This window comes from Xiphophorus hellerii, chromosome 2 (assembly GCF_003331165.1).
Source record: "Xiphophorus hellerii strain 12219 chromosome 2, Xiphophorus_hellerii-4.1, whole genome shotgun sequence".
NCBI classification, from domain to species: domain Eukaryota; kingdom Metazoa; phylum Chordata; class Actinopteri; order Cyprinodontiformes; family Poeciliidae; genus Xiphophorus; species Xiphophorus hellerii.
In genome coordinates, this window is record NC_045673.1 from 25,028,079 (window position 1) to 25,044,518 (window position 16,440).

General features: G+C 41.0%; 1 protein-coding gene across 2 annotated transcripts; it reads right to left on the reverse strand.

Moving 5' to 3' along the window:
- Positions 1 to 367: 367 nt before the first annotated feature.
- Positions 368 to 15,363, reverse strand: LOC116737087 (rhombotin-1-like). 2 transcript variants are annotated; one of them, XM_032590070.1, is made up of 5 exons: positions 14,870 to 15,363; positions 12,592 to 12,805; positions 3,449 to 3,574; positions 2,974 to 3,082; positions 368 to 950 (listed from the first exon to the last, which is right to left on the reverse strand). In XM_032590070.1, exons 1-4 carry the CDS (start codon positions 14,889 to 14,891, stop codon positions 2,977 to 2,979), a joined length of 468 nt encoding a protein of 155 aa, XP_032445961.1. In that variant the 5' UTR covers positions 14,892 to 15,363; the 3' UTR covers positions 368 to 950; positions 2,974 to 2,976. The 2 variants fall into 2 exon arrangements, with proteins under 2 accessions (XP_032445961.1, XP_032445951.1); XM_032590060.1 differs by having other exon boundaries at positions 368 to 953; positions 14,870 to 15,361.
- Between the last annotated feature and the right edge of the window lie 1,077 nt (positions 15,364 to 16,440).

A 16,440-nucleotide genomic window follows, 5' to 3' on the forward strand; every position in this document is an offset into this window, starting at 1 on the left:
CAGCCTCCTTCTGCCAGATCTTATGACACCAGGTGACTGAGATGTTTACTTTGCAGAAACACCAGGGGCGATTTTAATGGGTCTTTTAAATCCTGTGTTTTAGATTCAGTATTTAGTGTCCTTCTGTTTGTGTTCTTTTTACAATAATTGCAATGTTAAAAAGCAAGTCCATCCCCATCCATTAAATCTGGGTATGTAATAAATGAAGAGCGCTATCTAGTGTAGATTCAGATATTATGTTTCTATTTGACCTTTTCTGTTGGATTTTATTCTTGCAGAACAAGCAATCCGTTCTTTGACCTAAAGTGACCCTATGATGTCACATGTAGTAATGCTGGTACGTAACATAAATAAACGGCAGACAAACTGTGATTTAATTAAAGTTTAATAAATCCAGAAAAAAAAAGCAGCAAGGGAAACAGTTTGAATATAATTAAACTGGGCTGGAAATCTAAGTTTTATGTATTTATTTATTTTACTGTTATTATTATTTTGTTTTCCTCCAAAGATGAAAGCCAGGAGAATCCGGCAGTCCTAGAGCTCCTGATTCTTTTCCCCGACTCACTTCATTCGTCTTTCGTATCAATTTTTGTTGTTGTTTTTTTTTTAAACAAACTCCTCAAATTATTGTCAGAGTCCGCAGCGCTCCAGTTCGCAGTCCATAAAAAGCATTGTGGGAAACGTCCTCCTCACAGTTTCTCCAGTTTCACTTCCTGGCTGACCTCGAGCTCATCTGATCGGAACGGTCAGTTGTTTTTTTTTAGGGAAACTAACCACGCAGCTCTGCAACAAAGAGTTCAAACATTGGCCGCGGCGAACGTGTCCAATCGGAGATTTTCTTCTTCTTTTTTTTTTTTTTTACATTCTTCAGTTTGAAGCGAGAAGCTGATGAGCAGTGTGCTGCTGTGAGTTTCATGGTCCAGCTGGCTCACAGTGGTCCCTCTCCAGATCTGCTGCGGGAGAAGAAAATGTAAAAGATCCTCGGGTCACTTTGCAGCAGCGAAAAGGAAGAAGAAGAAGGAAAAAAACACTTCACAAGTGTTTTTCTGCCGTAATATAATCCCTAGACCCCTTATTTAAGAAACATTTCCCAAAACAATAACTATCCAGCGGATTCTAACTTTTTTTTTTTTTTTTTTTTTTTAGCGTCATCCAACTTTTCTTCCACCAATATAAAACTTTATAGATTTGGAGCTCATTTCAAGATTTGAAGACATTGGAAGGAACTGCAGCACCTCTCCACACTTACACAGAGCGCCTTGCAAAACTAATAATCCTCCAGAGACCTTTTCACTTTTAGAGCCGCAAATTTCCGCGCGTTTTGTTGGTATTTTATATGACAGGCCACCACAAATGAGTACAGAATTGTAGAGTGGGAGGAGAGTGGTACACTGTTTTCGAAAGATTTTACAAATAAAAATCTGAAAAGTGTGACGGGTCTTTGTATTTAGGCGCCTCTTTACTCTGATACGCCTAAAAAAAAATCCAAGTAAGTGGTAAACGGAGTCAGTTGGTGAGTTAGAAACAGGAACAGAGCAGAAAAACTAGTAAAACCTAGCAAGGCATGACGGTTTATCTAAACTCAGTGGTGGGCACACTTTTTCGAATGCGTTAATAATAGAATAAAATTTTTTCTTTTAGCACTTTATAGCTTTTTTGTTAACTTTGAAAATGTTTAGCGCACTTAGCTTCCGCTAAATTATATGTTCCTAATTTACTAGGCTGCTTTGCAAACGTTCAGTTGAATAAAGTTTGACGTCTGCGTTAAAGTTTTGGTCACCAACGTGTTAAGATTTCACCTAGTTAGACGTTCATGGTCTAATTTTTCATTCAGCACTTTAGCGTTTTGGCTAGCTATGAAAAATGCTTGGCTCGCTTAGTTTCACGTATTTTGCCGGATAAATGATCAATTTAGCTGTTTTGCAAAACTTTCAGGTGAATAAAGGTTGACGTCTGTGGTAAAGTTTTGACGATCGACTTAAGAATTCTTCAAGTAGATAAATGTTTATTTTCACATTCAAATTTTTCGTTTAGCGCTTTAGTGTTTTTGCTAATTTTGAAAAACATTTAGCGCACTTCGTTCCCGCAAATAAACTTTTCCAGGTAAATTATAAACCTCTAATTTGCTTGGCTGTTTTGCAAAAGGTTCAGGTGAATAAAGGTTGACGTCTGTGTTAAGAGCTTTGGTTGTCGGCTTAAGAAGCGGAAGGAGATTGTTCAAGCATCGGTACTGTGATGCTGAGCAGCAAATTATGTTTGTCCTGTTGGTAGAAGGCATTGCTGACAACAACGCCTCCTCAGCGAAACATTGAGAGAGCACAGAAGAAGATGGACGGCGCTAAATGGAGGAAAATCCTGAAGAATAACCTGTTCGAGGCGGCATTAGATCTCAGGTTGTGGCAAAGTTTTCCCTTCCAAACAGAAAGCCAGGCACACAACAAGAGGGTTTAAATCACAATATTCTTATGTTTTTGAGTAATCCTGTCAAAGCCCATGTCTAAGTTATACTGAGAATCTGTGGCAACACTTAAAATTTACTGTATGCAGATGCTCTACATGTAGTGTGAGCTGCAGCTGTTTTTCCAAAGGGAAGAGGCAAAACCTCCAGTTTCCAGATGTGCAAAGCTGGCAGAGACAAAACCACAAAAAGATTTGCAGCTGTAATTGCAACCGGAAGGTAATCTGAAGTATCACACATGTATTTCTTTCTTTTTGAGTTCGTCAAAAGCGCGCAACCCCCTTTCCTTTCAATTCACAAACCCTCCAAAGTCAAACTTCTCCAACTGGGATGGTTTTGTTTTTCTTCTCCTCTGAGGAGTTTCAGTCTGTGGTGTGAAGTATCATATCTACATATGGTCTTATTTGGGACGCATTGGGGGGGGAAACGCTGTCACGATATTTCATGGATAGTTTGGTCCAAACTGTCAGCGCAGCTGTGTTGGGACTGCAGCTTCATTGTTATCAGAATATTACCTCTCATTGTGGCTGTCTGTCGGAGCCTCCATTAAGATGGCCTCCTTCGTAGTCCAGCTGGCACAGGATCATGTTGTTCTTGAGGAAGAACTTGTCTCCCACGCAGAATCTGCAGGGAGAAACGATCAAAATACGAACCGGCTCCTGCTCCTCGCCGGACCTCAAACGAATCGCGAGGTTTTCCCACGAGAGCATTTTATTTTTGTTTTTTTACCCAGGCATAATTTCATACCGCACACATCTACCGCCATTATAATCAGAAAATTTATCTTGCATAGCCACGGCCCTGATTAACTATTCAAGTGTCAAAGTCTTTAACCCTTTGAGCTTTTTTTTTTTCTTCCTTTCTTTCTTTCTCTGCTGTGGATTTAATCAACTTGTGATTACGCCTGCACTAACAGTGTGCTCACCAGTGCACCTTCCAGATAAGTCAACTGAATTTGATCTCCCTGGCTAATTGCTCCCCTAATCTTACCTCTGGCGGCAGAGCTGACAGGCAAAGCAGTCTAAATGGTAGACGTTGTCTCTGGCTCTCATCACCATCTCAAAGGCAGGGATCAGCTTACTGCAGGCTGCACAGTTCCCCGTCACCCCGAAGAGCCTGCAGAGAGAGAGGAGGGCGACACGCGGGCCTTTAATCTGGGCGCGCAACATGGATGCATTTCACCAAAGAGCTGCGGTGAAGGGGGAAACAAAATACAAGATGGCCTGCAGAGGAATTTGTACCGTCTTGTACTTTTTGGTTTTTCCCCTCCGATCCTTTTGAAACATTACAACGAAAGACTTTATGCCTATTGTGTTGTGATTTTTACGTGACAGGACAGCAGAAAGTAAGTGGTGGGTAGCTGGGCAGAAAAGGAAAAAAGAAACAAACAAAACGTATCGCCCGTATCATTTATCGCGATACATTTCTTAATATCATAAGAATTTTGATTCATCGTTTAACAATACACTCTGATTGATGACGCTTAAAAGCCCCCAAAATGTCCGAATTGTCGGATTTGCTGCTTTTGCTAACGTCTCCACTGTCTGTTCAATGAAATCAATAAATATCGATAAATGTGAAAATATGATTAAATGCATTCATGGTGTGAAGATCAGCAATACAGATCTAATTGTTTTATGTGACCGGCGTCCTGAGGAAACATGTTACAAAAGCAAATGTTTTTCACGAGCAGTATTTGTTTTTGTGGGTCTATAGTTGCTGTTCCCCTTCAAAAGAAGTAATAAACAGTTATCATCACTTTTATCGTTATCATGATACTACCACAAACGATCGTGATAAAACTTTAAGTCCATATCGTCCACCCATACTTCCACGTATGTGCTATTTAATTCCAGTATTGAGAAAGATGTTCGGTTAGATGTTTGTTAGTCATGGAGACCAAATCTATACTCGTTCTTTGGCCGATATTGAAACGATTTCCAATATTAGCATCGAATTAGAACAATCCTGTTGTGAACTTTCCAAGATGTCTCCTTCCGCATAAACTGACAAGTCAGGCTAGGAGAGCGTTGCTCAGAGAAGCAGCCAAGAGGCTCGTGGTAACTCTAGAGGAGTAGCATAGCTCCATAAAAGGCCAATATGTCTAAAAAACGTATCACGATATAAAGGGTTCATATCAATATTGATAATTATTGATATCTAAAATACTGTCAAACTGGTGATGTAACCTTTCCTGTTTTATCCACAGTTTTTACTCCACATTGTTATTTTATTTTATTTTTTTAATTTCTAAGTAATTTTGATTCAAAACATGAAACTGCTGCTATGCAAGTTACTTAACACGTTGTTGCTAGGCAAACCAAAGAATGAGTGAGTTGCTAGGCAACCAAAGAGTTAGTGAATGAGTTGATTTCACCAACCTATAGCTTAGCTAACTGTGAGAGGTTGAGCGGCTAAAGCATTTCCTCTGCCTACATCCCCCAGAATGCTGAATCAGAGTTCAGTAAAATTATTGCATTTTTGTATTATCTGCTGATATTGATCATGTGTCTATTGTGATATACAATATTATTTCATTATCCAGCCTTACTTTACAGCTCACTCTATCAAAATAAAAACAATTTTGCAGGCTACAAAAGATGGGCAGCAAGCTAGCAAACACATAGAAGTTTTTTTTTTTGGACAAACATGGTGATTCGTGACCATTTTTAAAGAAACAGTACCTCTTTAAACCGCTTTAAAATTTACTGCCTATAAGATGCTCGTCGACAGTGCCGGGCTGGGCAGAGAGCTTTCTCGAGTTAATACTTTTTCAAAAAATTAAAAATTTTTGGGCTCAGAGTGATGTTATGAAATAAAAAAAATCTCAAATGAAAGACAACCTGGTCCTAAAACACCAAGCTGGCGAAGAAGCTAGTAGTGTCTTTGGAGTATTTGTAGTTTTTCCCCACACTAAAGACATACTGGGACCTAAAAAAAGAAAACAGGCTTCAATTTGGAAGGACATTTCTAAGAATATAATCTTAGTAGACATGAGATGTTTTGGGGTTTTTTGTATTTATTGTTGACACTCAAATACTGTTAAAACTGGTGTTTGTGGTAGAAGCACGACAAATTACAAAACCCTTTAAGGGGTGTAAATACTTTTTCAGTCGACTACGGAGAAAGTAAGGGTGTTAAAAAGCTGCTTGTGCGTCTCAGTGAGCAGCACAGATGCTGCTAATCCACCATCTCCAGATAACCAATTTACTGCTTTCTTTCTAGGGGTGATCTGCATTTCTCACAGATTACTCACCAGAGTCATCTGCACACGCAGCCAAGTGTGAGGAAGGGACTCAAATCAACATCCAAATTGTAATTATGGGAACATGATGGGATGAGCTTCTCATAAAAAGAAACTGCACTCTACGTCGTTAAAAAAAACAACAACAAACCCCCGCTGCAAACCATTAAATCCACTCATCCTCCAAGTTGTCCCATTGCAGGTCGCAGTAAAAGAAAAACGGACTCCCCATCTCGGAAGTGGAAGGTGGTCAGTGTTTGCACATGTTGAAAACTGATGGACGACAGGACTGTTTCAGAAGTGGAGTCCTGCGCTGCCACTGCCGTCACTTACATGGTAACAGTGACTTCAGTGAGTCAGGGGTTCAGCAGCTCATCGTCCGCCGCTCAGACCACTGCCGCTTCGAGCAGCTTGCCACGTTTGAACACAAAACTATAATGTCTTCTGTTTGGTATTGTATGTGATAGATTGTATGTGCCAAGTCACTAAAAAGTGACTAAAAGTGACTCGGCGCTTTCTAGAACCACGTTTTGGTGTGTGCTTGTACCAGGTTTACACGTCTAGACGCTGAGATTTTTCCCCACTGTTCTTTACGAAACGGATCAATCTCAGTCAGGCTGAGTGAAGAGTCTCCACTGTTAGCAATTTCCAAGTCTTGTCACACATACTTAATTAAATATAGGTCTGGACTTTGACTGGGCCAGTCAAAAACATGAGTTTTTGGGGTTTTTTAAAATCTAATTGAATGTCAGAGCTTTTATACCCTGAGGGTCAAAGTCGTTAAGTTGAAAGCGCTTGGGGCCACAAAAATTGAACTTTTTTTTAATAAAACATTTCTAAGACAAACTTTTGGTGCCTTTATTTTATTTAAATGTTACTAAAACTAAGAAAAACAGTCAGATTTGTGTACAAAACAGACCCACAAAACCAACGTTTCTTCATTTTTTGGGTTGTTTTCTTATTTGAGAAGTAAGATTTGCTTTTGAGAAAAAGTAGGTCACTGTTTATGGTTCTAGTTACTCCAAAACTAAGATGAATACTAAAAACTTTGTTGATAAATGGGAATCCATATACTGTCAACAAGTTTCATAACGTAACTTTGATATAAATTGTCCCACAACCCGACCCCTGACCTTTCTGCTATGTTTGTCCTTTGGCCTTCATTCTAACCGGTGAGTTAGCCTGTCACAATAACAAATTGTGTCTGCAATCATTGCGATAAACGATAACATTGTTGTCTTGAGACTAGCGGTGGACGATATTGAATTTCATCGTGATGTTTTATAGTACTAATATGATAACGATATTGTTACTTCTTTTTTAGGCAGCTGACTGTGAAAAGCATTTCAATTTCAAACAGTCTTAGGAGAGGAAGATTTATATCACTAACCAGCACACAGAAACTATTTAGTCATATTTTCAATTTTACTGATATGTATTGATGCTCCTGGGGAAAAAACAACACAGAAATGTGGCTCTCATCACCATCTCAAAGGCAGGGATCAGCTTACTGCAGGCTGCACAGTTCCCCACAGTTATTTTCAATAATACTATCAATTTGTTTCTTATTTAACATCAGTAATTGGAGTTGATTAAGGCAACAATGAATCCAAGTTCTCATCACAATAAGACATTTTTCACAACAGTTGATAAATGACACGATAAATGTTTCATCTTTAATCAAGTCGGACGATTGGTTGCTCTGGATTTTACTCGGCGGTGCCAGAATAAGGTCGGGCTGAAAAACAAAGGCATACCCCACTTTCCAGATGTCCATGTAGGGTTAGGGTTCCACTTCCCCTTCACAATCATGTCCTACATAATGCTGGTCTGTCTCATAAAATCCCAGTAAACTGCATTAAGGTTTGCGGTCGCAACGTGACCAAAGTTCAAGGGGTGCAAATACTTTAGCAAGGCACCGCACTTCCAGTCTCTTATTCCTCTGCAGAATGTTCCTCGCTTTGCTCGGGACGGTTTTACTTATGTCCGATTTTAGTCAGAAACAGCTGGCCAGGAATCTTGTGGTTGGGGGCTTTTTATTTTTCTTTCCTTCTTTCTTTCCATCGGGGTATACAGTGTGATTAAAGGCCTAACAAAGCAGCCAGCAAGGCCGGATTAAAATGAGCATGCTCCCATATTTTAACAACGTTGTTGCTCTCCTGCCAACGTTTCGCGAAGACAAGCTCAAGGATTCTTTTCTGCTCTCATCAACGCTCTGCTTCCTCTGATATGTGGCTGTATGATATTGAGGGTGATTTTTTTTTTTCACGGCTTCACTTTGTCAGCTCTTTTTCTAAAAAAAAAAACAAAAAAAACCCCCTGAAATGTTACCAATTTTAACATGGAAGACTGCGGGATCCGAACATTTTCCTTTAAAGCAACAAGTGAACTACCTGGGAACTAACTCTGTGGGGCTTTAAAACGCTCTGGCTCTGGCCAGCTGCAGATGGCTTCACCTCTCACTCACCTGCAACAGAGCGAACAAACGGCTCCCTTGGAGCCTGACACGCAGGAAGGCAAGTGGCCACGACTGATTTCCATATTCCATTAGAGGCCACGTAAAAAAAAAAAAAAAAAAGGTGGGGGGGAGGTCAAAGAGAAAGCATTTGGAAGAAAAACAAAACGACATCCGTGGTAGAAGAGGGAAGGAGAGGGGGGGAAAGAAAGGAGAATTTGTATCCCACAGCCTGAGACAACAACTGAAAAACGTCATCAAATGAGTGACTAATGCTGGAACAAAAGCAAGCCCTAATTACCAGAATGTTCTGATCTAACGAGTGTGAGTCCTTCACAGGCACCTGGTGGAGTTTTTTTTTTCCCCTCCCCCCTTCTCCTTAACGAGGCTACGAAGCTCAATGCTAATTCTCCTCTAATGGTCCAATTAAAAGAAATCACATGGTTTTAATCCAGCTCTTCAAAGGCTTTTGGTCTGCACCCTTGCAATGATGAGGGAAACAGGAGGCAATCTAGCCAATTTAACTGTCAAAAGGGGTTTTGGTCTCCTAAGTGCAGCGCGGCTAATGAGCGACTTAGCTCCAACGAAATCCAGCTGGATTGTACATGAGACTAACACATGGGTTCGGCATCGGGGGCTGAGAAATCAGGAGTTCTAGCTGCTGACCTGACTCCACACGTTGCTAATTTGGTGGAGAAATTGTTTTTGGGGTGTGACCTTCGGACCAGCCAGTTTTATAAAATCACGTTGATTCAAATCCTACATTTGGCACCGTTGTGTTCAGTCAAGTCAAGTTTATTTGCACAGCACATTTCAGCAACAAGGCAGTTCAGAGTTCCTTACACCTCAGAAACATAATATAATAAGCAATTAGGAAATAGCAATATGCATTACATTTTGAAAATGGAAAGAGAATGACATGAGTTCAAACTAGGGGTGTCCCGATACAACTTTTTCACTTCCAATACGATACCGATAACACATCTTTCAGCGCTGGGAGATACCAATATTGACCCAATGCGATATCAGAACAAATAACATTAATTCTTTAATCCTGTAGACGTTCTTCAGGAGATAGAAGGCTGGCTTTGTAACTGTCTTTATGTGTTTGTGAAGGTCCAGGTAACTGCACTCAGGTTTTGAGTCTGATCACTCGTCTCCAGCATGAAAACCACATTAGCTTGGGATGATTTATTCCAACCAGGTTGGAATGATTTTACAACACTTCAATAATTTTGAAAAAACAAGAAGCGGGTGGATACGTTTGAATCTACTGAGGGTTTTTATTTTTTTTCATAATGACCGTATTCAATCGAGTTGATTTTATAAAGCTTATATGAATACGCAATATTGCTGACTTAGCTTGAACAGCCAGAGGCATTTTAGAGAGGGGCTCGTTTTGACAAAGCTCCTTGGAGACAGAGACCAGTGACACTTGTGTTTAAGCAAGTTTCAATTTATAGCAAATTAGAGCCTGGGTGGTTCCCAACCAGCCAATTTTTATTCTTTTGGTTTTTAGGTTGTCCTGCAGGCCTTAAGTCAACATCAGGTTGACTTAAACAAATCACTTGTTGTTTGGACTGCTTATTTGGAATTTGCTTTATTTTTTTTTTAAACTGGATTCGAAGAAATTTCCCAACTTGATTATTTCTCAGTCCAATCAGTCTTGTCAAGTAAATCTTTTTTTTATAGCAACACAGAAACTATCATCTGCAAGCAATCATCATCACCAGTCAGAAGTTAATGGGACTTGGCCTTTTCAAGTTAAACACATTCTACAACCATCAGCACCGCTTATTAAAGGATTTAGAGGGATTTAGGCTGTGTGCGTATTTGAGTACAAGACCTTGCATGGATTAGAGAAAATCTAGAGTAAATTCAGGCCTGTGCAACAAATTCTTGTTTTCCTTTTAATCAACTTGTGTATGGAAAAAGGTTCAATCAGCTTTTTAACATGAATGTATTTTGGCAGGTAGGCAGCTATTCATTTTCTTGACAAACATAAAACCAAAGAAGTCCAAACCAAAAGATATTTAGCTTAGCTCACCTCAGAGAGAGTAGGCTAAGCTAATTATCTCTCGGGTGTTAGCTTGGTTTAGCATAGAGATAAGTAGGTGGGACACTGCTAGCTTGCCAGCAAAAACAAAACCTCTGGGGGGCAACCGTGGAATGTCTGCAATTGCCATAACCGTAAGCTAATATTTTCCCTGAAAACCTACAAAGAATTGAGTTATTATTGTTTCTTCTGTCTTTATCCCATGCTATGCTAGGAATGCCGCCTTTCAGAAATGAGTACATAGCAGCTAACAAGCTGCTATGTACTCATATATTTTTACCAAGACAGTTAAAAAGTATTTTATTTGTTCATTCCTCCTTTGTTTGAAAGAAAAACGTAACAACAATTATTTAGTTTTCGTTAGTGAGTTAATCATGTTCTACTTTGCAAAAACAACAAATATATGACATATGAAGATTGTTAGCTAAGCATAGAGAGTTAACTGACTAAAACTTCCAAATTTGCATTGCCTAAGTGTGAACCTACTTTTACCTAACAAAGCACATACATTTCCTGAAAATGCACAAAGAATTGCTTTTTTGTGGTCTTAATGCTTTTGCCACATGCTTCTCTAACAAGCTTCCATCTTCATCGGGAAACTTTCATTGGAGACAATCAACGTTTGCCCACCATTTCTGTAATGGCGGTATAAAAAGAGAAAGGAGAAAAGACGTCAACATGTTGGTGTCTAAATGTGGTTGAAATGTGTTTGAGGTTGACCAAATTCTCTAACCAAGACTTTCAATGTCTTGGTTTCGCCTAAATTTGGACACGCCCTATGGGCTAAAAATGTTCAACATGTGTTTCGTGCTAAATAGAGACAAGGACTGGCCAACATTAAGCAGCAAAACAAAGACATCCACAGGCATTACAGGCCTCCTGTCTCTCGTTGCTTATTCCTTTGGAAAGAAAGCTCATGGTTTCCCCTCACATCTTACAGAGGAAGCCAAAACACCTGTATTTCAACATTTTTTTCCTTCCATTCTCTGCAGAACAAATCAAACAGAGGAAAGGTTTCATAATTCATTTTAAGAAAATAAGGGTAAGTCTATAGAAAGTTCCAACCCCACTGTTCTGGCTTCACTCTGCATTTCCCGACAATGACTCAAAACATACTAAAAGGTCAGCAGCTTGTCTCCTTTGTTCCTGCATTCATTCTTCCAAGTCCGTGAGCTCGCTGCTGACTGTTGCATTTGGTGTCAGTTCTCCCAAATCCTTGAACCCTCTAGCTAGTTTACGTGTCGAAGAATGTAAAATTGTTGCAGTCTGATTTGCGTCTAAGTCAAACAATACTATAGCAAACAATCAAATGCGGGCGACACAACGATCAAGCCCATCTATTGTCTATTCCGGCTTATCCTAGCTCTAACTGGGCAAAAGGCAGGGTCACATAGAGACACACAGCATAAACAACTAAGCACACACACTCGCACCTCAGGACATTTTGAAGAGACCAATTAACCTGACCATCCAGCAGGAGTACCTGGAGAGAACACATGCATGCGCAGGAAGAACACATCTAGAACTGAAAAATCGCTTTGAGAACTAGGGTGCATTCACATCAGCCCTGTTTAGTCTGCTTTAATCAAACTCTTGTTTGTTTGCCTAGGAAGTCCGGTTCGTTTGGGGAGGAGTGAACGCACAATCGAACTTTGATGCGGACTAAAAATGCAAACTCTGGTCCGCCTACAACCTTAGGTTGTGGTTTGGTTGAAGTGAGCTCTGGTGATTTGAAGCTCTGGTGAGGTTCAAATTAACTTGTGAACACCAAGCAGACCAGAGACGGCTCCAAAAGCAGGAAGCGGACTATGGCACAGGGCATTCTGGGTAAATAGAACCTAAACAAATGCGCATGTTTTGCGCCACCAGGGCAAATGGCTTGTAGTTCTTTGACAAAGACAAAAGAGAAATTGTACAACCGCTAAAATTTGATGCCATTCAACTTTCGTTTACATTTTGTGAAGAAGGACGTTGCACTCAGTGTCTTCTTCAGAGGTTTTTATGTCCCTTCCTTCAGTTCTTGGAGCAGCTCCATCCCAGGCGAAAAGGGGAAACAGCTTTTTCATAGGGTTTGGTTCATTTGAAAGCAACTTAAGCAAAAAGTGAATGGTATAGTCCACAAGTGTCAAACTCCAGTCCTCAAGGGCCGCTGTCCTGCAGTTTTTAGATGTGCCACAGGTACAAAACACTGGAATGAAATGGCTTAATTACCTCCTCCTTGTGTAGATCAGTTCTCCAGAGCCTTAATGACCTAATTATTCTATTCAGGTGGTGCAGCAGAGGCTCATCTAAAAGTTGCAGGACACCGGCCCTTGAGGACTGGAGTTTGAGACCCCTGGTATAGTCATTTATTCTGTCTTCACACATGGAAGCCATACCTCAGGTAGTCTCTGCGGCAGAGGATAAGATTTGCCCGGGTGTACAGGGTGGAGCCGATCCGTCCCAGGCGGCAGTCGCAGCAGGCACACTTCAGACAGTCTTCATGCCAGAACCTGTCTAACGCCTGGAGCATGAAGCGGTCCCGGATCTTCCCATTGCAGCCGGCACAGCCTCTTGGCTTCTCTCTGGACTGGAGGGGAACGACAGACACGCCTGAAATGAAACAGAACGAATGACCAAATAGAAACCTGAGAACTGATATTTTTTCCAATTTTTCCCCAGTTTTCTAACCGTAGGGTATAGAGCATCAGTAAACTTAATTCCAGTACTTCCTAGTTCCCAGCATCACATGAAACGTGGCAAATCAACTGATTGAGTTATTTGTCAAATTTCTTCAAAAGAAGGATTTAGAGCAAAGCAAAAAGAGGTAACAAAGACTGAGTTCAACTGAATTAAGAAGTTTACATGTGTGCAACTTTATGTCAGTTTAAATCCTGCTGTTCTTCCAAGGCCTTAGTGGTTTGTTAGGCAACACTGACCAGACAGTATCATAAAGACCAAAGAACACAGCAAACAGGTCAGAGGTCAAGTTCTGCAGAAGTTTCAAATTACTTTGCTTTAAGCTTGATCTGTCAAGCTTTAAGCTTCTCAAGGAGCTCTGTTCAATGTGTGATCGCCCCTTCAAAACTACCAAGGTATGACCTAAACCGACAAGTGGGGTAATTAGCACATTAGCTGGAGAGATCCACAGGTTAAGTGGAAGAATCTGTTGATTGGACAATCAGTGAGGTGCTCCTCAAACCCAAGTAGGTGTGTCTGCAGGCAAGGTAGAAGTATCTAAATATCCAAAGGAAGAACTATACCTGATTGGACGAGCAAAGTCAGGCACAACACGATTGGACAGGCATCATGGGGGTATCCCAATGTCAAAGACTGATTGGATGAACGTTGCTTAGGCGTTCCATCATAACAGGAAGTGATTCCTCCCCTCACTGCTCTCCCACTCGGCTCCTTCAGACTAGCCAGCAGCAATTAGCAAACACCTGGTGGAGCTGCTGAGCTCATTATACTCATTATAGAGGAGCCGTGTTGTGATGACTTCCTGAAGGTGGAGCTTCAGAAAGAGCAGGAGTTCTTAAAGAGACAGAGGCCCAATTTCAAGGTGTTGAATTATAAAGTCAGATTTCTTTTAATTTGATATAAATAGTACTTTCATAACAGCCGATGGTAACATAGTTACTTGACTGTGCTATAAAATGGCACAGTCAAGTAACTGGAAAACACATAATACTGCTCCTGTAAATATCACTAACTGACTTCTCTGGTATCATCTATTTATTTACTTTTGCAAGATTGCTGATTTAATCATTAACGGTAGCAATTTTTCAAAGTTATTTATAAGTAGTGAGGGTTAAACGTCGATGAGTTCCTCCGTGCAACTTAGCAGTGAGGGGACAGAAAAACAGCTCAAGTAGAGCCAGCCAATCAGTGTTTGAGCTGAAGGAACTCCTACGCGTTCGAGACTCCCGCCTCATGTCTGCAGACAGTATGAAAGAGCTGCAAGAAACACTTGAGTCCCACAGCAAACATGGTGGTGGCAGCGTCATGATGAGGGGAGGCTTCTGTGCTGCAGGACGCCAAGGAGAAAAACTGACAGAGACTGCGGGAGACTTGAGATCTTTCTTTCACCATCTGCAGGACAACAACCCTCAACATGCAGCTGCAATGGAGCGGGTCAGGTCAAAGCATATTCATCTGTTAAAGGCCTAGTCAAAGTACCGATCTAAATCTAATTAGGAATCTTTAGCAAGATTCGAAAAGCGATGTTCACAGACGCTGTCCGTCCAGTTTCACTGAGCTTTTGCAAAGAGGAACAGGTGAACATGTCAGTCTGACAACAGCTAGGACGATTTTCCACTTCCTAGTGGACTCCAGTGTTTTTTTGTTTTTTTTTTTACATAAAATGCTAAGTTATTTCAGGCACATCCGTTTATTCTGAGTCAGTATTTCATTTTTTCCATTTCATTCATATATTTATAATTTTATTTGACATGCAAGAAAATCCAACTGCATACCAGATCACAGGATAATGCAGTACCGCATATTCTAGTAAAATTCTTTCTTTTTTTTTTAAAGTACAGCTGATGACAACCAGTGATATAAGTCAGGAAATATACAGCTTCATGTTTACGGGAGAAGATCTGAGCAGATAAAGTGCATTTCAATCCTCCACTCCACATCTCACTTCATAAGGAACAAATATCCCGTTATACTTACTCTCCTCCTTGTCTAGCACCATCCTTCAGGGGAGGAAAAAGCGGCTACAGTTCAACAAGAACAGAACTACCCGCACGTCTTCTTCCTCTTCTTCTTCCTCTTCTATCTGCTAAATAACAGCGCTGATCAACACGGACAGCCTCGGAGCGGAGCGTAAATGACTGCGATCCGTCTGGAGTCGCTCAAACTTCGGATCCGCTCCTCATTGTCCCCGGAGAACGGCGAGGAGAAGGGAAAAAAATCTGTCTTCTTAATAAAATAATAATAATAATAATAATAATAATAATAATAATAATAATAATAAAAACTGAGTCCGTGGATGGATGACAGATGACGTTTCTCGAGTGTCGCCTCTTCGGCGAGGGGGAGATGTCCTTTAAACGTAGAGCGTGTTAGCGCTGTCCTGGCTGATGTCAGTGCTTAAGTATGTCTGTATCTGCACGGACTGCGGCCGTTCCCTTCAGTGCAGTGAGCCGCTCTGCACACACTCTGCACGGCTCCCTCCCTCCCCTTCTCTCTCTCTCTCTCTCTGCTTCTCCCACGGCAAAAAATTCAAAAAGAAACTTCCACAGTCAAATGTTGTTGTTTTTCTGTTGTTGTTTTTTTTTTTAGTCCTTGCGTGCTAATTCTATAAAGTCATTATGCTTCAGATCTGATAGGAACCGCCCCTCCCTCTTGGAATCAATTATTCAATAGACAGTCACACACACACACACACACACCCACCCACCAACACACACACACACACCCCCACCCACGCACACACACACGCCCACACCCACACACACACACACACACACACACACACACACACACACCGGGACAGCCCGGGCCTGAGGTGTTTTAGAATGAGCTTATTCAACTCCAAGGACACCAATTATCTCCGGGGCGCCCTGTAGTCAAAGCCGGAGCTTTTCAGCTCGACAGATGCGCAGCCGGCTGACGCGCGCGAGCTCGTGCGCATGCGTGCCAATTCCTGCGCATGTTGTTTTTATTTTTTTGCTTGTTTACTGTTTTTCCTGTTTCTTTTTTTTGTTGTTGTTGTCAGAACTAGTAGTAATAGATTCATTGTGAGTAAATGCGGTGCTGAGGTAAAAACAATTGACGCCATTATTTTTATTTTTTTTTACGTTTCTTTTAAGTCGAGTGGACCCTCGTGAGCTTTTTCACCTCGCACGCGGTTCCAGAAGGGGCTGAGTGGACCCCCCACCTTCAGGTGGTCCACTGACCCTGAAGGTGGGGTCTTTTCTCTTTTCTCAAGCTCTTTTCTCGGGTTTTCAGGAAATGACGGGACACCCACTTCCGCCCCGTCGTGAGGGAGTCAAAGTTAAAATATTGAGTGAGTACAAGGTCCACTGGTGGAGTATCGCCGGTTGGACTTGCTTTCTTCAGTGGAACCCACAACAAAAATCGTCCTTGTATTACTTAAAAATAATGATTGCAAACTGATGTAGGAAACAGCAGTGAGCCAGGTAGGACTGGTTAGCAGGCTAACAACTTAGCATAATGAAAATAATAAGCTACTCTTACAAGTTCTGTACTTTTTAACACAGTAATAATAGCACGTTAAC